Below are 20,335 nucleotides of genomic sequence, written 5' to 3'. Positions count from 1 at the left end.
TAAACTTACGCCGGACGTACGCCTTACATAAACGGCGTAGCTTACTGCGACGGGCGCAAGTACGTTCGTGAATCGGCGTATCTTGTCATTTATATATTCGACGCGTAAATCAACGGAAGCGCCCCTAGCGGCCAGCGTAAATATGCACCCAAGATACGACGGCGACGTCGTATTAAGCCAAAATTCAGACGTATCTTGTTTCCTGAATACGGCGAATAGATACAACGGCGCATCCTAGAACTTACGCGGCGTATCAATAGATACGTCGGCGTAAGCTGTCTGTGAATCCGGGCCATAGTTTCTATGTGTTTATCAGATGATGGGGGATCTAGGTGGATCCTCCGTACTGCTCTCTCCTTTACAATAAAGTCTCCTCTTACCCGGTGATGTGAGGGGCGGCTGATTCTCCATCATGACGTCCTTGTAGAGATCCTTGTGTCCTTCTAAATACTCCCACTCCTCCATGGAGAAATAGACAGTGACATCCTGACACCTTATAGGAACCTGACACACACAATGATACAGTGAGGCCCGGAGTGACAGGGACAAAAGGAGGAATAACGGAGGGCTGGGCATGACTTGTGTGGAGTAAGGCAACAAGGGGTTAAGGTGAAGGAGGTGCTCTCAGCGGAGTGGCTGTAGGACTAGTTCTTTGAAGGGGGAGGAGCGGTATAAATAGGGAGGCGGGGCGGCACACGTGCACAGTCCGGGAGGATCAGACACAGGTTTGCCCACCCACCCTCCCTTGTTTCGTTTGATGTTAGGTGTTGTGCGTTTGTTTTCTTTTCTTTCAGGTCGATGGAAGGGTTGTCACGACAGCAGTGGTGGTGTCCTTCATCTTTGATGGTGACAGTTAACTGATGGAATGGAAATGGTTGGGGGGCTCATCGGTGGGATGGGCCCCTTATGGGGTTATTGCAGTGGAACGGTGTCCGCTGTAATACGGTTACGGTGCACTGCGGGTTAAAAAGGGGTGTCTCCGAGCTGGAGTCGGCTGGAGGCCTGGTATAGTAATGGTACCGCAGTGTGGTGGTGAAGGAAAAGGTTAATGGGGGTTTACTGTCAAAGACCAATTGGGACTGGTGTTAATAATAAAGTGTTTGGTAAAGTATTGTTAATAATAAAGTTGGAATTGTTGGAAATTCCTATTATCTAAAATTTGGTTAAAATATTTAATTTTGGTTATAAAAATAAAAATGGCTGTTGTGGCCAATTTAACTCCAATTTACTGTGTCTGTCTCGTTACTGGGTCAAGAGAGGTTGTAAATAGGGGTGAAAAAAGGAGAAGGTTACAATGGGGGTGGTCAAAGGTAAGGTTGCACTATTGGAACTACACTAGACAAGTCTTGTATCTGGTCTATAAACCATAACAAACATCACAGTGACTATGGAGGAAGAGGACGGACATGACAGGAATTACTGGGTGTAAATATAAAATAATATCTTATTACCTCCTCTACGGCTAGTTCCAGCAATGTCTCCTCTCAACTTCCCTTCAACTCGTCTTTTACCGGGAACTCCCAATTTATACTCCTATATCACTTCCTGTCTTTACCTGACATCACTTCCTGTATTGATCCTACATCACTTCCTGTCTGTGTGTTCCAAGTGAGATCACCACCATGTGTTGAATATAAATACTGCAGTATACGTTATGTTTCATCATTGTCCCCGCTGCCTCCTGGTCCATTCCTCTATTATGTTACACCCATGATTACACATGTAGATTATATCTCAGATACAATCCAGACAATAATAAAATAAAAAACATTATTTTTTTTCAAATATAAATCTTTATTAAGATTTTTCAGGAATGAACAGGGTCAGCATACTATAGCAGTTAGAGAAAGGGGAACTGCCGCTCTAGGTGAGGGCACTCAGCAATCAGTGTCCTCTCAGAAGCGTGGGTGCTGGCAATGCACAAAGCGAAGACCGGAGAAAAGACCGGACAGCCGCACTTCCACGAAATTCTTAAAAAGTTGCTTTTAATTGTAAAAAATGGAAACAGCACTACAAGTCACAGCAGACAGTGGGGTGGATAGCTGACGCGTTTCGCACTGGGGTATCAGCGCTTAGTCATAGCTTGGTGCAGTGAGAGAGTGCCACCCCCTTCTTCCGGGGATGCCCTTGCCGGTTCTGTTCTCCCACTGTCTGGCTGCCATATCGTTCCCTTTTCACTTGTTCTTAGCAATAACATGTTCTCCACTTCACCCTATGTGTGCATAACCGGCCCTGTTCCTTGCTATAAGCCACGTACCACCATGCACCCCTTTGTGGTAACTTCAGACAAGATGTTTGAACAGTTAACAACTTTACTGGACACATTTCAACATTACAGTCTAAGCTGTAACAACAGTCCCACTCTAACTACCTAGTCCCAGGCTACCCAGAGCATACCTTCCCAGGTAATAGTCCATGGTCTGGAAGTATCCTAAAAAGAAAATGTGTTTCCTGTTCATCCACCGGATAATTCTATGTCTCTTCTGTCGGATGAGTTGGTACTGCAGAGAAACTTTATTTGAAGTAAAGCTAAAATAGATTGGGATGGTCTAGAAAGACATCTATTGTCTCTAATGCAAGAGTTTTTTTGTGTACAACAGCGGGACTCAGACTATATGTGCAGTTCCAGACCAGGGATCTTGGATAGATTGTAGTTATAACGGGAGGGCCCTGGAACTCAGAAGCTCTTGGAAAGTATGAGCCAGAAAATAATGGACATTCAGAATATGTCTTGGATTGCTTTAAAATGGGTCTGCAATGCTTATCCTCAATATCTCCCAGGAGTGACTCATTCTAGTGTGACTGCTCTGCATCTAATTGTGGCTTGTGCTAATTGACCCTGTAATTGTGTGAATGTGTATTTATGATAATGTGTATTGTAAGTTAGCAGACAGCCAGTCTGGGAAACGTAAAGGTCATGTGTGTGAGTCATCTGCTGTAGTTAATTAGCTCATGTAAATTAGGTCAGGTCTCTGAGTCATTTTGTCTGCTAGGGGATGTATTGAGAATAATGTGCATTGGGGGCTCGTTAGGTGGAACCATTATGTGATGTTGTGGGTGGATCCGGGTCATTGTTCAGTATTCTCAAGTGTATAAAAAAGGGACTGTTTCCTTCTAATAAAGTCATTCCTGCTTGGACCTCAAACAGAGCTGTGTCTCGATAATGGGGGAATAATTCTTATGGGTCTTGTTCGCCTGACTGTGGAGTGTCGGTAGCTTGCACGGGATACCAGCAGTTTTGCCTTGATGTAAGGCAACCAGATGCCAAAGGGACTTCCCTTATGGTCTTCAGTTGTGAGGTCTTAGACTGCTCAGAGACTTGCCTCATAGCCCCCAGTGGTGAGGTCTTATGCCTCGTACACACGTTCCGATTATTGGATGAGAAAAATCGCTTTCGAATTGATTGTTCGATAATCTGGTCGTTGGTACAGTATGCGTCTGCTAAAAATCGATAGACAAACACCACACATGATCAGAAACACGAAAATAAACCAGAAGGACACAGGGGTCACACGTATTTGACATCATTTCATAGGGAGGGTATGCTGCTGATTGGCTGGAATGTGTCTGCTGACTGTGAGGTAGAGGGTCAAAGTTTGCTCAATGTTAATTAATAGGAGGCGGGTCGAACATCGCATATGTTCGCCAGCGACGGCGAATGCGAACAAGCGAAAATCGCCGCAAACTATTCGCCGGCGAACTGTTCTATACATCTCTAATTATCAATATACAATGAACCCATTTCTTTATTTTCACAACGATTTTATTTTAGTTAAAGAAAAAAATGAAAAAACAACATTTTAAAATTTATAATCCTGGAAGAAACAAAAGAATGAAAAACAAACTGAAAATTGATGCACAAAATCTACAATTACTAAGTTTATTAAATATATGGCCTCCTTTACATGGGCCTACTTAAGGGTATACTCATAAATTCTCCGACAGCTCTCCTCCCACCATCCACACTACATTCTCCGACAGATCTCCTCCACCATCCACACTACATTCTCCGACAGCTCTCCTCCACCATCCACACTACATTCTCCGACAGATCTCCTCCACCATCCACACTACATTCTCCGACAGCTCTCCTCCCACCATCCACACTACATTCTCCGACAGATCTCCTCCCACCCTCCACACTACATTCTCCGACAGCTCTCCTCCACCATCCACACTACATTCTCCGACATCTCTCCTCCACCATCCACACTACATTCTCCGACAGCTCTCCTCCCACCATCCACACTACATTCTCCGACAGCTCTCCTCCACCATCCACACTACATTCTCCGACAGCTCTCCTCCACCATCCACACTACATTCTCCGACAGCTCTCCTCCACCATCCACACTACATTCTCCGACAGCTCTCCTCCACCATCCACACTACATTCTCCGACATCTCTCCTCCACCATCCACACTACATTCTCGGACAGCTCTCCTCCACCATCCACACCACATTCTCCGACAGCTCTCCTCCACCATCCACACTACATTCTCCGACAGCTCTCCTCCACCATCCACACTACATTCTCCGACAGATCTCCTCCACCATCCACACTACATTCTCTGACAGATCTCCTCCCACCATCCACACTACATTCTCCAACAGATCTCATCCACACTACATTCTCCGACAGATCTCCTCCACCATCCACACTACATTCTCCGACAGCTATCCTCCCACCATCCACACTACATTCTCCGACAGATCTCCTCCTCCATCCACACTACATTCTCCGACAGATCTCCTCCACCATCCACACTACATTCTCCGACAGCTCTCCTCCACCATCCACACTACATTCTCAGACGACTTTTCCATCTTTTTGCAGTAGCTTCTCCTGCCGGCTCCTCTCAATGTGTTTATGAAACCAATAATCTTTGTAATTTTCTATAAGTGTGCTGTTTCCCCATTTCCATGGACTGTCGGTGTAAATATTGGACTTACTCAGTACTGTTTTATATGAGAACCACGTTCCTTTCATTTATTCTTTATGTCTATATACCTGTCAAACCACACCCCTAAAAACTCAAATATTTTTATTATACCCCCGATGTACTGTGATGAGCATTATACACCCCTTGTCTCTATCTGACCCCCTCCCTAGGAGAATATGAAGCTCGTGGGGGTAACATGTATTCCCTTGTTATGTCCCATCATCAGAGTATTCACCTGTATGAATTTTCTGGGGTCTAACAAGGTCCTTTTTGTGAATGAAACATTTCCCGCACCCTGTACATGAGTAAGGGTGCTCATCTGTGGGCTTTTTCTGTTTTCTCACAAGTTCCATTTATTCAAAGATTTCCCGCACTCTGAACATGAATAAAGACCCTCCACCGTGTGAATTCTCTGGTGTATAACAAGGTCTCTTTTACGAATGAAGGATTTGCCGCACTGTAAACATGGATAAGGACGCTCACCGTGTAAATTCTTGGATATTCAAAAAGTGAAGCATTTCCCGCACTCACCTGTGAGAATTTTCTGTTGTATAAGGAGATGTTCTTTCCTAATTAAACATTTCCCACACTTTGAACATGATTATAAGTGTTCACCTGTGTGTATTCTCTGGTGTATAATAAGTTTTTCTTTTTGAAGGAAACATTTGCCGCACTCTCTCAACAAGGGAAAGGACACTCAGTAGTATGACGTTTTTCTGGTGTTCAACAAGTTGTTTATTTTCCAATTGAAACATTTCCCACACTCTGAACATAAATGAGAACGCTGACTAGTGTGAATTCTAGGACATCTACAAAGGTCATTCTTTGCATTAAAAGGTTTCCCTCACTCTGAAAATGAATAAGGGCGCTCTCCTGTGTGAAGTTTCTGGTGTTTATTAAGTGCTTCTTTTGTGGTGTAAGATTTCCCGCACTCTGAACACGAATAAGGGCGCTCTCCTGTGTGAATTCTCTGGTGTCTCAAAAGTTTTCCTTGACTGGTGAAAGATTTCCCGCACTCTGAACACGAATAAGGGCGCTCACCTGTGTGAATTCTTTGGTGTTCAACAAGTTCATTTTGGCGAAAGTAATTTTTCCCGCACTCTGCACATGAAAATGGACGCTCACCTGTGTGATTTCTCTGGTGTACATCAAGTTGTCTTTTCTCATTAAAACTTTTCCCGCACTCTGAACATGAATAAGGACGCTCACCTGTGTGAATTCTCTGGTGTACAATAAGTCGTCCTTTATCACGAAAACATTTCCCACACTCTGAACATGAATTAAGATGCACACCTGTGTGGACGTGCTTGTGTCGTGCAAGCTGTGCTGCCGATGAGAAAGATTTCCCGCACTCTGAACACAAATAAGGGCGCTCACCTGTGTGAATTCTCTGGTGTTCAACAAGGCCTTTTTTGTGAGAAAAACTTTTCCAGCACTCTGAACATGAATAAGGACGCTCACCTGTGTGATTTTTCTGGTGTACAATAAGTTGTCCTTTATCACGAAAACATTTCCCACACTCTGAACATGAATTAAGATGCACACCTGTGTGGACGTGCTTGTGTCGTGCAAGCTGTGCTGCCTGAGTGAAAGATTTCCCACACTCTGAACACGAATAAGGACGCTCACCTGTGTGTATTCTCTGGTGTCCAACAAGGCCTTTTTTGTGAGAGAAACTTTTCCGGCACTCTGAACATGAATAAGGACGCTCACCTGTGTGAGTTCTCTGGTGTTCCGTAAGCTGAGCTTTGCGAGAGAAAATTTTCCCGCACTCTGCACATAAATGCCCACCTGTGTGGACGCGCTTGTGTCGTACAAGGTGTGATGCCCGAGAGAAAGATTTCCCGCACTCTGAACATGGATAGGGACGCTCACCAGTGTGAATTTTCTGGTGCCTACGAAGGTGTTTGTTTTTAGTGAAAGATTTCCCGCACTCTGAACATGACAATGAACGCTCTCCTGTGTGAACCCTCTTATGGCTTGAAGAAGATGTCTGGGGATTGGATGGATCTGGTGATCTGTCAGCACTGTGAGAACTTGGAAGGACATCTGAAGTCATAGTGTGGGATTCCTCAGAAGGTTCCTCAGGATTGGAAGGATCTGATGATCTAACCAACCAATCAGAGGTGACTTTGGGAGAATATTGTGGAATGTCGGTATCTTCTGCCTTACAATCTGGAGATATAATAAGATGTCCCTCCGATGGATTTATATTCCAGAAACACCGTCCGTCTGCTGGAAAGCAATATTTAATAGAAGTCATATCTGTTCTCATACATCTTGTATTCAGAAGTCATAGATCTGTGTGTAGCTTTCAAAACGTTCCCAGAGATCTGGCATTGGATTGGGTGCAATAATAACAGAGAACTACAAATACAAACCAGATCAATGATACAAAACACCCAAATCATACTAAGCAATAGTATTTATGTATTGATGACAAGGTTATGGTGAAGAACGGGGATGAGCTTCGTGTTCGAGTCGAAGATCGTATGTTCGACCATTCCTCGAATAACGAACGTTACGGGCCGTTCGCGCCAAATTCGAGTGGCGTGTCACGGCCCATAATTCACTGCGGCATTGCAGTGCATTGCTGGCTGATGATTGGCCAAGCATGCACTATGACCCGCTTGCTTGGCCAATCACAGCTTGCAAAAAACGGAGAGCCATAATTGGCCAAAGCCAGGGTGGCTTTGGCCAATTATGGTTTAGGGGGTTTAGTACACGCCCCACACTATATAAGGCCGCCTCCCTGGCAGTCTTGTGTAGTGTGTTGCGTTGGTTTACAGAGACGAGAGAGACAGAGAGAGAGACAGAGTGTCATTTATTGCAGGTAGATAGAGCAGGCAGGCTACTCAGTTAGAGTTAGGCCCCGTACACACAAGAGGATATCCGCTGGAAACGGTCTGCCGGACCGTTTCCAGCGGATAAATCCTCTGGCGGATTTGGATCTGATGGTGTGTACACACCATCAGATCGAAATCCGCACGGAATACATCCGCGGTGACGTCACGCGACGCTGGAAGGTAACTACTTCCACGCATGCGTCGAATCATTACGACGCATGCGAGGGAGGGGAGCGGACGGTGAGTCTGTACAGACGACCGGATCAGTCCGCTGGACTAGATCCCAGCGGATAGATTTTGTAGATTTTGTAGCATGCTACAAAATTTTTATCCGCTGGGAATCCATCGGCTGGATTTTTATCCGCCGGGAAATGTCCGCTCGGGCCTACACATGACCATGACTACACAATCCCAGCGGATAGATCCTCTAGTGTGTACAGGGCCTTACAGGCCCAGATTCACAAAGGAGATACGACGGCATATCTCCAGATACGCCGTCGTATCTCTGAGTTGTGCCGTCTTATCTATGCGCCTGATTCTTAGAATCAGTTTCGCATAGATTTCTATTAGATCCGACCGGCGTAAGTCTCTTACGCCGTCGGATCGTAACTGCATATTTACGCTAGGGGCGTGTACGCTGATTTACGCCTAGAAATACGCAAATCAGCTAGATACGCGAATTCACGAACGTACGCCCGGCCGACGCAGTACAGATACGCCGTTTACGTTAGGCTTTTCCCAGCGTAAAGTTACCCCTGCTATATGGCGGCGTACCAATGTTAAATATGGACGTCGTTCCCGCGTCGAATTTTGAATATTTTACGTTGTTTGCGAACAGAAGGAGACAACAGGAAGTGAGAGGAAATCTACCCCTAGGAAGGGAAATTCTCTTCTGTAAGAGGTGTCTCCTGTCCACTGATGCTTTATCACCAATCCTTGTTTCACTAAAAAACCCAAATTTTCCAAAAAAACATTTGTCATTGGGACAGAAAGTGAGGTGCAATCTTCTGAACAGATGCACACAGACAGCAAAACAAATGTTACAGCTAAAAAGCTAAAAAAATTATTTTTTGGGCTGGAGCTACACTTTAAAAAAAGTACCAGTTCAAAATTACAAACAGATTCTACTTAACAACAAACCTACAGTGAGTGCCTGTCTTTTGCACTGCCTGTATACTGCTGTTCAAAGTATATAGGGCCAAAAGGGGCTGGTAATGACCTGGGGGGAGGGGGGGGAAAGCCATGCTATTTTTCTCAATGATTTTCATCCATATTGCAGGGACCAGACATTACATTAAAGCCGCAAGCAGTTTTAAATGACTTTTTTCTTATAGTAATCTCATTTTGTGCAGGGACAGTTCTAAACACGTGCCACTTCACAGGCATACTATAGACAACCACCAGGTACAATATTTAAAGAAATGTATTTATTTATTTTTTACTTTAAGCGTCATTAAAATCACTGTTCCCAAAAAAACTTCAGTTTTTAATACTTTATTTTACATTGATACATGTTCACTGGGGCAAGACCCGGGTTCCCAGACCCGTTTTAGGACAATAACTTGCATATTAGCCTTTAAAATGAGCACTTTTGATTTTGAACATTTGAGTCCCATAGACTGTCAGCGTTGCACAGAGTCACATCCGTGCCGAACCTCGGTTCTCCCCCCGCTCCGGGACACCCCCCTCCGCAGCGACACCCATCTATCCTCTAGCCCCCTCCGGGGTTCGCCCAGGCCTCACCCGCCGCCGAGCCCCCTTCTATTGCAGAGCTCCGTGGGATCCAGGACCGGCGTCTCCCCGTCCAGCTCCCGCCCCCCCCTTCTGTGGACCTCCGCCCTCGGATCACCTGAGGAGACATCCGCCGCTGAGCACCCTCTCTCGGGATCACAGCACCGACGCCCCCCTCGATCAGACCTCTCTGCCCCCTCCGCAGCCGCTGACCTCCGCCTGTGGCTCCCTGGCGTCCTCGGGCGCAGAGCCACAGGAAAGACCGCGGCTGTGACCAAACCCCGCCTCTGGCCATCCCACCTCTTTCCTGCCTCTTTCCTCCGTAGCATCACCTCCATCCAGCAGGGTTCTTCCAGACCCAGAAGCATCAGGAGGCTGATTCTGACGTTAACCTTGCCACATCTCGGCTGGAGAGCTAGGAGAGGCCGCGGCTTGGGCCTAGCTACGGTTCCGGCGGCCATCTTGGTACACCCAGGCTACAAAACCCGGTAAGTAAGGGCCATTCTTGGCCCCTCTCTCCATTCTTTTCACCCCCCCCTGCACTTCCTTCCCCAGCTCACCCATCACAGCGCAGACCGCACCAGCCAGGTAAGTCCCATCCCGGGGTCCACCTAGCAGCTTGATCCAGGGTTCTCCGATCGCCTCTGGGGTCAGGAAGGAATTTTTTTCCCTCGCCGCAGCAATTGGCCGCTAGGTTAGGGTTTTTTTGCCTTCCTCTGGATCAACTGAGGGGGGCGGGTTAGGCCGGGCCACCATCTTCTTTTTTTGCAGCAATCTCGCCGATCCACATCACTGGCACCGAGCGAAGTCAACGGGACCTTCCGGGAACATCATCAATCCCCCCCTCCCGACCACCATCCTCATCATCGTTGGATCAACAGGACCACAGTATCAGCACATCTCCAACAAGTCATCTCCCACCATGCTCTTCTTCAAGTACGCAGCGGACACCCTCCGCAACTTAAGGAAGGCGGCCGCAACGCTACCAACCTCCATTCAAAAAACACTACGGAAAGAACAACTTCTAAGAATCCACCGCCAACCAAACCCAAAAAACGAGAAGCCACCGCAGCGACTACAACACTTAGAATGCGCCCTGATCAACACAAGATCTGCAGTCAAGCACAGAAAGGAAATCCACGACTTCGTCGTCCAACACAACACAGATTGCCTCTTTATCACGGAAAGTTGGCTAACACCCGACTGTAACCCCGTCCTAGCAGAATTGGTACCCGAAAATTATAGCATCCTAACCGAGCATAGAACAGGACAAAGAGGAGGAGGCCTTGCAGTGATCTACAAATCCCACCTCGCTCTCACCAAAACTACTCTACAGAACTCACTGCCCTTTATGGAAACACTCACCCTGCAACTTCAAACAACACCCGAGGAAACCGTCCACATACTACTATGCTACAGACCGCCTGGTCCAAAGACGCATCTCCTCACTCCCTTCACCGAATTCTTCTCGACATACACCTTGAAAACTAAAAACCTGCTGCTACTTGGGGACTTCAACCTCTGGGCTAACTCAACTCAGGATCCCATCGCTACCGCCTGCATCGACCAACTCGAAGAACGCGGTCTGCAGCAACTGATAAAGACTTCAACACATACGTCAGGTCACACTTTGGACCTCATCTTCAAACAAAACGTGATTATCAGAAAATTGGACAACAGACCTTTACCTTGGACGGACCACCACGCCATCAAATTCATATTAACCACCGATACCATCTTTCAAAAACCCAAACCCCCTACAACTATACACTGGGCAAGATCGCAGAAGAAACTACACTCTGAGCTCTTCAAAACCACCCTAGCGACAAAAATAGAAGTACTAAATCGGAACCACTCAACGGAACAAACACTCAACGCTTTAAACAAAGCGTTACTACAAACAGCAGACACAGTCGCTCCGAAACGCAGAGCTCTCAGCCGGAAAAACAACTCGGGCTGGTTCAACGACACTCTCACTCTACTGAAACAGGATCGCAGAAGAGCTGAAGGAGCCTGGAGGAGGAACCCATCAAAAGAAAACCTCACAAAGTACAAAATCCTCACCAAGAACTACCACAAAGCGATTTTTAAAGCTAAAAAAGACCATTTCGCACACACCATCTCCAAAGCCCTAAACCGTCCACGGGAACTTTTTAAACTAGTCGCTAAGACTATGAACCCCTCCTGCTTGGACCCCCCTGCAAGTGAAACACAGGAATTCTGCAATGAGCTATCTGACAAAATCGAAATGATTCGGGCAACAGTTCAACAGAAAAAGCACACCAACCACATTCAGATACAGCTAGAAGAAGAAATCAACATAAATAACCCACGATCGACGATTTTTGAGCTGGTCCCAATTACAATCGACACCACAAAAAACATCATCGGAAGCCTCCGAGACAACACATCACCCAATGACATCGTTCCTACAAAACTTTTGAAAGAATGCACGGACATTTTGGCACCCACCATAACGCACATCATAAACCAATCATTCAGGGAAGGGATAGTCCCTAACAACCTCAAGCAAGGCATAATAAAACCCCTCTTAAAGAAACCCAACCTCGACCCGAAAGACCCAAACCAGCGCAGACCGGTAACAAGCCTCAACACGATCTCCAAGATCATGGAGAAAGCAGTAGTACAACAGCTTCAGCCACACCTGGACGATCACAAACTCCTAGATCCTCTACAATCAGGTTTTCGCCCAGGCCACGGCACAGAAACGGCTCTTCTCAAGATATGGGATGACGCCCTCGAAGCAGCAGATGATGGAGAATCCTGTCTCCTAGTGCTGCTGGACCTTAGCGCAGCCTTCGACACGGTAGACCACAACATATTGCTCACACGACTCAAGGAAGTAGCAGGAGTCTCAGACGCGGCCCTACCGTGGTTCGCATCTTTCCTAGGAAATCGCACTCAGACCGTGAAACTTGGAGGTTTTACATCAGAAACACGGACCGTTACATGCGGAGTCCCGCAAGGATCGCCCCTCTCACCCGTACTCTTCAACATCTACATCCGCCCGCTCCTCAAAATCATCAGCAAACAGGACCTGCGCTACCACTCCTATGCTGACGACACGCAGCTTTACCTTCGAATCACCAACAAAAAAGAACAATTTCATGAACTTGGAAAATGCCTCACACTGATCGACAATTGGATGACTGAAAGCTCCCTCAAACTCAACGGATCCAAAACAGAGCTACTCACCCTACACGCAAATAGGAAATCCATTTCTAGGACCACATGGATACCACCCACCATCCTCGGACAAACCATTGCGCCAAGCAACAAAGTCAAAAGCCTCGGAGTCATCTTTGACGCAGACATGACGATGGATGCACAAATAGGATCAGTTGTCAGCAGTTCTCATCATCTGCTCCGCATGCTACGTAGACTCATCCCCTTCATCCCGGAAGAAGACAGAGCTGTAGTGGTTGGAACTATCATCAATTCACGACTCGACTACGCAAATTCGCTCTATTTAGGACTACCGAAATACCAGATGTCACGTCTACAAGTCGTCCAGAACACGGCAGCCAGACTGGTAACAGGTAAAAAGCCGTGGGAATCAGTCTCCCCGGCCTTGAGATCCCTCCACTGGCTGCCCGTACAGGACAGGGTGACATTCAAGACACTCTGCCTCACCCACAAATGTATACATGGGAACGCTCCACAATACTTAAGCGAGAAAATAAAACCCTACGTCACCAAGCGCGTGCTCCGATCAACCAACCAAAACCTTCTCCAAATTCCTAAATCCCGCTACAAATCGAAGGGAGAACGCAGATTTTCGGTCCAAGGACCTCGGCTCTGGAATGCTCTACCCACTACCATCCGCCTGGAGGAAAACCATCGGGCCTTTAGGAAAAAACTAAAGACCCACCTCTTCTGAAGGACCGGTACGACTCTGGATGTCAAGCGCCTTGAGGCGATTAAGTTCGCATTTGCTGCGCTATATAAGTCACTCACTCACTCACTCACTCACTCACTCACTTCAATGGGGTTCTAAAGTTCATGCGAACGTTCAGTCCGTTCGAAGGTTCTGGTGCAAACCGAACGGGGGGGGGGGGGTGTTCGGCTCATCCCTAGTGAAGAATAGGACTTTCCTCCACTTATTCTTTATAACATATCAAAGATATACTATTCATATAGTGTAGAGCAGTGGTGGGAAACTATACAATGTGCACAGCAGAGCCTAAAACATTTTGAAAGTGAATTTATCAAACTTACACCAGATCTGTGCAAGAGAAATCTCGAAATATCAAAAAATCCCAATATTTCATACACCGAAAACAATGATCTATGGCAGAATTGCCCCAAGGTCAGGTTGTTTTGGGTGAGGGCACATGCTTTTGTATACTCTGTAACTATATCAACATTCCTAAAAAAATCACAAGTGGCTCTTTTAAATGGACCTGTTGATGAGATTCCCAAGCAACTGCAAACTCTTATGCAGGCTACAAGACAAGGTGGAGAAAAATGGTGAAGCTTCTGCATTAGAAACCCCGGAGGATGTCCTGTTGGACGAAACACGTAGGGTCTTAGCGCTGAAAGCTCCATTTTTATTCCTCAATATAACACCATGTTACCACCAAAAGAGAAAAAGATACTGTACACCATATGAAAGATCCATCTCCATTCCTCAATATAACGTCATGTTCCCAACAAATGAGGAGGAGATACTGTACACCATATGAAAGGTCCATCTCCATTCCTCAATATAACGTCATGTTCCCAACAAATGAGGAGGAGATACTGTACACCATATGAAAGGTCCGTCTCCATTCCTCAATATAACGTCATGTTCCCAACAAATGTGGAGGAGATACTGTACACCATATGAAAGGTCCATCTCCATTCCTCAATATAACGTCATGTTCCCAACAAATGAGGAGGAGATACTGTACACCATATGAAAGGTCCGTCTCCATTCCTCAATATAACGTCATGTTCCCAACAAATGTGGAGGAGATACTGTACACCATATGAAAGGTCCATCTCCATTCCTCAATATAACGTCATGTTCCCAACAAATGAGGAGGAGATACTGTACATCATATGAAAGGTCCATCTCCATTCCTCAATATAACGTCATGTTCCCAACAAATGTGGAGGAGATACTGTACACCCTATGAAAGGTCCATCTCCATTCCTCAATATAACGTCATGTTCCCAACAAATGAGGAGGAGATACTGTACACCATATGAAAGGTCCGTCTCCATTCCTCAATATAACGTCATGTTCCCAACAAATGTGGAGGAGATACTGTACACCATATGAAAGGTCCATCTCCATTCCTCAATATAACGTCATGTTCCCAACAAATGAGGAGGAGATACTGTACACCATATGAAAGGTCCATCTCCATTCCTCAATATAACGTCATGTTCCCAACAAATGAGGAGGAGATACTGTACACCATATGAAAGGTCCATCTCCATTCCTCAATATAATGTCATGTTCCCAACAAATGAGGAGGAGATACTGTACACCATATGAAAGGTCCACCTTTATTCATCAGTATATGGTGTACAGTATCTCCTCATTTGTTGGGAACATGACATTATATTGAGGAATGGAGATGGACCTTTCATATGGTGTACAGTATCTCCTCCTCATTTGTTGGGAACATGACGTTATATTGAGGAATGGAGATGATGTACATTATATTGGGAACACTTGGTAGTGTGAGAAATACATAATTACATTTATCTGGCAAGGACTTTGAACTTAATTGGCATGTGATACATTTCAATCCATGTAACAAGCTAAATACATGATTAATGCCGCGTACACACGACCATTTTTTACGACGTTAAAAACTACAACGTTAAAAACGACATGAAAATTAGAGCATGTTCTAAATTTTTAATGGCCATTTTTAACGTCGTGAAAAATGCTCTGGAGCCCACACACGATCGTTTTTAATGACATAAAAAAAAAAAAGTCATTTTTTACAACCCGAAAAACGGTCGTGTGTACGCGGCATTATACTTAGAGAAATAACATTAAAATGTGAACTGTTTCTGAATTTAGTGTTTATGACTTACTTGTGTCCTTATGTAGAGAAGATTCCTCCTGTTTACTTTCCATAATCATCTCCCCCTCCTCCATAGACTGCTGATCTCCACTCACCAACCTCTCTTCTTCTTCCTCTTTATCCTCAACTTTGATGTCTTTCCGTTCTTCATTCTAAATTGTAGAGATGATAAAATATAACATCTGGAAACACTGCTGCCAATAATAAGAGATGACACAGAAGAATGTCCTCATATAGAATTATTTTTCAATTATTTTTGCCCCGTCCCACCTACCTGATCATTCTCTGTATAGTTCTGATCTTCCCGTGTAGAATCCTGGGAATACAGAGGACAACCCTCCTCCATAGACTGCTGATGTCTGGTCACCAACGTCTCTTCTTCTTCCTCTTTAATCTCAGCTTTGATGTCTTTCACTTCTTCATCCTAAACCCCAAAGGTGAATTTATAAAAAAAGATGATCAGATTAAGTAGAATATCATCTAATAGCTTACAATACATTTTAGGTCTACATGCTCAGTCCCATCTACCTGATGATGGTGGGGGATGGTGTGACCTTCCTGTGTGGAATCCCGGGAATACAGAGGACCTCCCCCTCCCATAGATTGCTGAGCTCCACTCATCGACATCTCTTCTTCTTCCTCTTTAATCTCAGCTTTGATGTCTTTCCGTTCTTCATTCTAAATTCCAGAGATAAAATATAACATCTGGAAACACTGCACTAAGAAATTACATAGAAGAATGTCCACTCATAGAATTATTTCTGAGTTCTTTTTGCCCAGTCCCATCTACCCGATTATTATCTGTATAGTTCTGATCTTCCGGTGTAGAATCCTGGGAATACAGAGGACAACCCTCCTCCATAGACTGCTGATCTCCACTCACCAACATCTCTTCTTTCTCTTTAATCTCAGCTTTGATGTCTTTCACGTCTTCATCCTAAACCCCAAAGATAATAGAATACATTTATAAAAAATAAAATAAGAAAACAACAAGAGATTACATAGAATGTCAACTCATAGCTTAGAATACATTTTTTAAGGTCTACATGCTCAGTCCCACCTACCTGATGATGGTGGGGGATGGTGTGATCTTCCTGTGTGGAATACAGAGGACGGGGACATCTGTCTGGTGGGTTCCCATTACTGGATCCATCTGTAGGAAACACACACACTGACTGAATACGTTGGGCCAGATTCAGGTACATTGGCGTAATTCAAAGTAGGCAGGTAGTGGGCGTGTTGTATTAAAATGCATCGTGACCCCATGTAAATGCATGGCCGTACGAACGGCGCATGCGCACGCATGCTCAGAATCACGTCACATATACTCCCTATGATACAACGGCTCAATGCGTACGACGTGAACGTAACCTACGCCCAGCCCCATTCACGTAGGACTTACGTAAACGACGTAAAATACGATGGCTGTTCCGACGTTTATACCTTAACATGACTTACCCCTGGCTTTTGAGGGGTAAACTTACGCTGGACGTACACCTTACGTAAACGGCGTAGCTTATTGCGACGGGCGCAAGTACGTTCGTGAATCGGCGTATCTAGGTCATTTACATATTCGACGCGTAAATCAACGGAAGCGCCCCTAGCGGCCAGCGTAAATATGCACCCAAGATACGACGGGCGTAGGAGACTTACGTCGGTCGTATTAAGCCAAAATTCAGACGTATCTTGTTTCCTGAATACGGCGCATAGATACGACGGCGCATCCTAGAACTTACGCGGCGTATCAATAGATACGTCGGCGTAAGCTGTTTGTGAATCCGGGCCATAGTTTCTATGTGTTTATCAGATGATGGGGGATCTAGGTGGAGCGTCCGTACTGCTCTCTCCTTTACAATAAAGTCTCCTCTTACCCGGTGATGTGAGGGGCGGCTGATTCTCCATCATGATGTCCTTGTAGAGATCCTTGTGTCCTTCTAAATACTCCCACTCCTCCATGGAGAAAAAGACAGTGATATCCTGACACCTTATAGGAACCTGACACACACAATGATACAGTCTTGTATCTGGACTATAAACCATAACAGACATCACAGTGACTATGGAGGAAGAGGATGGACATGACAGGAGTTACTGGGTGTAAATATAAAATAATATCTTATTACCTCCTCTACAGCTAGTTCCAGCAATGTCTCCTCTCTACTTCCCTTCAACTCGTCTTTGACCAGGAACTCCCAATTTATACTGCTAAATCACTTCCTGTCTTGATCCTACATCACTTCCTGTCTTTATCCTACATCACTTCCTGTCTTGATCCTACATCACTTCCTGTCTTGATCCTACATCACTTCCTGTCTGTGTGTTCCAAGTGAGATCACACCGTGTGTTGAATATAAATACTGCAGTATACGTTATGTTTCATCATTGTCCCCGCTGCCTCCTGGACCATTCCTCTATTATGTTACATCCATGATTACACATGTAGATTATATCTCAGATTCAATCCAGACAATAATAAAATGAAAACAATTTTTTTCTTCAAATATAAATCTTTATTACTTTTTTTTCCAGGAATGAACAGGGTCAGCATACTATAGCAGTATTACTGAATACGTGGTCATAGCCTCCTAAAAATAATAAACATGTATTTACAAAAGGTATATAGCATAGGTTAGACTGTACATATAACAACTCAAAACAAAAGTATCCCCCTGTCTCACTGCTACAGTAGCCTGGATTTCCTAATTCTCATCATCCTATTGTAGCGCCCTGCTCCTGATGAACAGGCGCTGCTTTAAATTTAGTGGGGGTCTGAGCTGTTATTTGGCTCAGACCAGATTGATTAAGGGCAATTTAGCCTCTGTTCTAGCCATGGCTATGCTGGGAGTATCCACCATTGATCGCCTGGGGGTGTTATTACCACCCCAGGCCAAAGGTGGCAGCAGCTAAATCATGGTCCATTGAGTGTCCCCCTCGGCAGCGAATCAGTGGGAGTGGTTGCCCACTGTGCATGCTGGGGAGGGGTACTTAAGGGACAGATGCCATTGGTGCGGGGATCGTCCGTTCGCGCCTCGTGGCCCACCTGGCCGGAGGGGCGCGTTGTGGATCCTAGTTTTGGTACCACGTTGGCCCGGGGCTGCGGCTTCTTCTGGTGGGTCCAGTAGTCAGACTGGGGCCCATACTGCTGAAGAGATCCTGTGCTGCCCGTCCTGCGGGAGGAAGCCACTTGATGAAGGCAACCAGGGGACGACCTATCCCGGTAAGGAGCATGCAAGAGGCTGGTACCTTAGGAGAAGGCCTGGAAGCTTCATCGAAGGATGCACCGTACACCGAGGGGCCTGGCAGTGTCACCTGTTGGGTCTAAAAGTTCTATTAAGAAAACCTAAAGAGATCCGGGTGCTGAATCCTGTGGCAGAGGATTCCGGACCAAAGTGTCTGGTCAAGAAAGGAAGGTCTGTGGCAGAGACTGCAGATTAGTTTGTGTGCCATCCCGGCTGCTAGGCCAGTGCGAGGGACCTATCCGGGTGAGCAATACCCACTCTGGCTAGAATGGCGACGAGAACTGTTTGCTGGAAACAAGTCTTATGCCTCGTCCGATTATTGGATAAGAAAAATCTTTTGGATTGATCGTTCGATAATCTGGTCATTAGTACACAGCTTTCGACAGCCGATCACGACAGTCCGTCCAACAAAATCTGAAGGGACAAACACGAAAACTTTGCTAACTGTCCAACACTCACAGATGTTTATGGAGAAGACTGTCCTCTAATTGCGAAGTCGTTTTTCGAGAATCCCACGCCCTAACCCGTCTCCTGTTAAAATAAGTCATCCTGTAGACTGTGAAAAGTCGTGTACACATGATCCGTATATCTGATGAAAAAAGACAGATGGACTGTTTTCATTGGACAACCCGATCGTGTGTGGGCCCCATCAGTCTTTTTTCCATTTGTGTAAAAAAATAGAACATGTTTTAAATTTTTCCTATGGATAAAAAACCAGTAGGTAATTCCGATCGTCTGTGTGGAACTCCATCGGAGAAAAATCCACACATGCTCAGAATAAAGTCGACGCATGCTCGGAAGCATTGAACTTCATTTTTTTCGTCTCGTCGTAGTGTTTTACATCACCGCGTTTTGGCACGGTCGGAATTTAGTCTGATAGTGTGTATGCAAGACTGATGAAAATCAGCTTCATCTGATATCTGACTAAAAAATCCATCGGATTTGATTCCATCAGAAATCCGATCGTGCGTACACGGCTTTATTGGACCTGGTGTGAATGAACTGGTGCTTGGGTGACTGGCGCATCTGTACTAAAAGAATAGAACCAGTTAACACCAGAAGCCCCTACAGGGGTAGCGCCACAAGTACAGAACATGTACAGAACAGTTTTGGGGACGTAATATGTACAGTATGTGAAACTGCAACTACCGGGGCAACTGACCTCCATTTTACTTTCTGTTTTTCTCTTTCATAAGTAGCGCTACCCCCTCAGGAGCCACTGGTTGATTTGGGATCGGTGTATTTAAGTATCTCTATGTGTTGTGTAGGGGTGAATCTAGTGAGGAGAGCAATAAGTGAATGTCCAATCAGCAGTTGAAGTTTTCTGAATGCTTTATTTCCTTGATCCAACACGACCAACATCAACTTGAGGTAGACAGGAAAGGTTGATGAAATAAAGGAAACTTTGGCTTGGATAAGGAAAAGCAGTCCTGATTTTCTGCTGTTGTATCAATACGTCGCCACTCCCGCCAGAGTGGGTGAAGTGCCCCCGGACAGACCCCTGCCACGACCCTGGCAGCCGAAG

At 45.5% G+C, this 20,335-nt stretch overlaps 1 protein-coding gene across 1 annotated transcript in view; it reads right to left on the bottom strand.

Moving 5' to 3' along the window:
- Positions 1-5,655: 5,655 nt before the first annotated feature.
- Positions 5,656-20,335, bottom strand: part of LOC120910030 (zinc finger protein 436-like) — a 30,413-nt gene continuing 15,733 nt past the window's right edge. Inside the window, exons 3-7 of the mRNA XM_040321878.1 lie at positions 16,100-16,249; positions 15,846-15,995; positions 15,582-15,723; positions 6,736-7,179; positions 5,656-6,489 (exon numbers count right to left, since the gene is read on the bottom strand). Coding sequence (XP_040177812.1) covers positions 5,789-6,489; positions 6,736-7,179; positions 15,582-15,723; positions 15,846-15,995; positions 16,100-16,249 — 1,587 coding nt within the window. The 3' untranslated portion in view covers positions 5,656-5,788. The remainder of the gene's footprint in view (positions 6,490-6,735; positions 7,180-15,581; positions 15,724-15,845; positions 15,996-16,099; positions 16,250-20,335) is intronic.

The sequence above is a fragment of the Rana temporaria genome, chromosome 8, assembly GCF_905171775.1.
Source record: "Rana temporaria chromosome 8, aRanTem1.1, whole genome shotgun sequence".
Taxonomy (NCBI): domain Eukaryota; kingdom Metazoa; phylum Chordata; class Amphibia; order Anura; family Ranidae; genus Rana; species Rana temporaria.
Note: the sequence above shows the minus strand (reverse complement) of the source record. Positions and strands in the feature narration are given on the sequence as shown.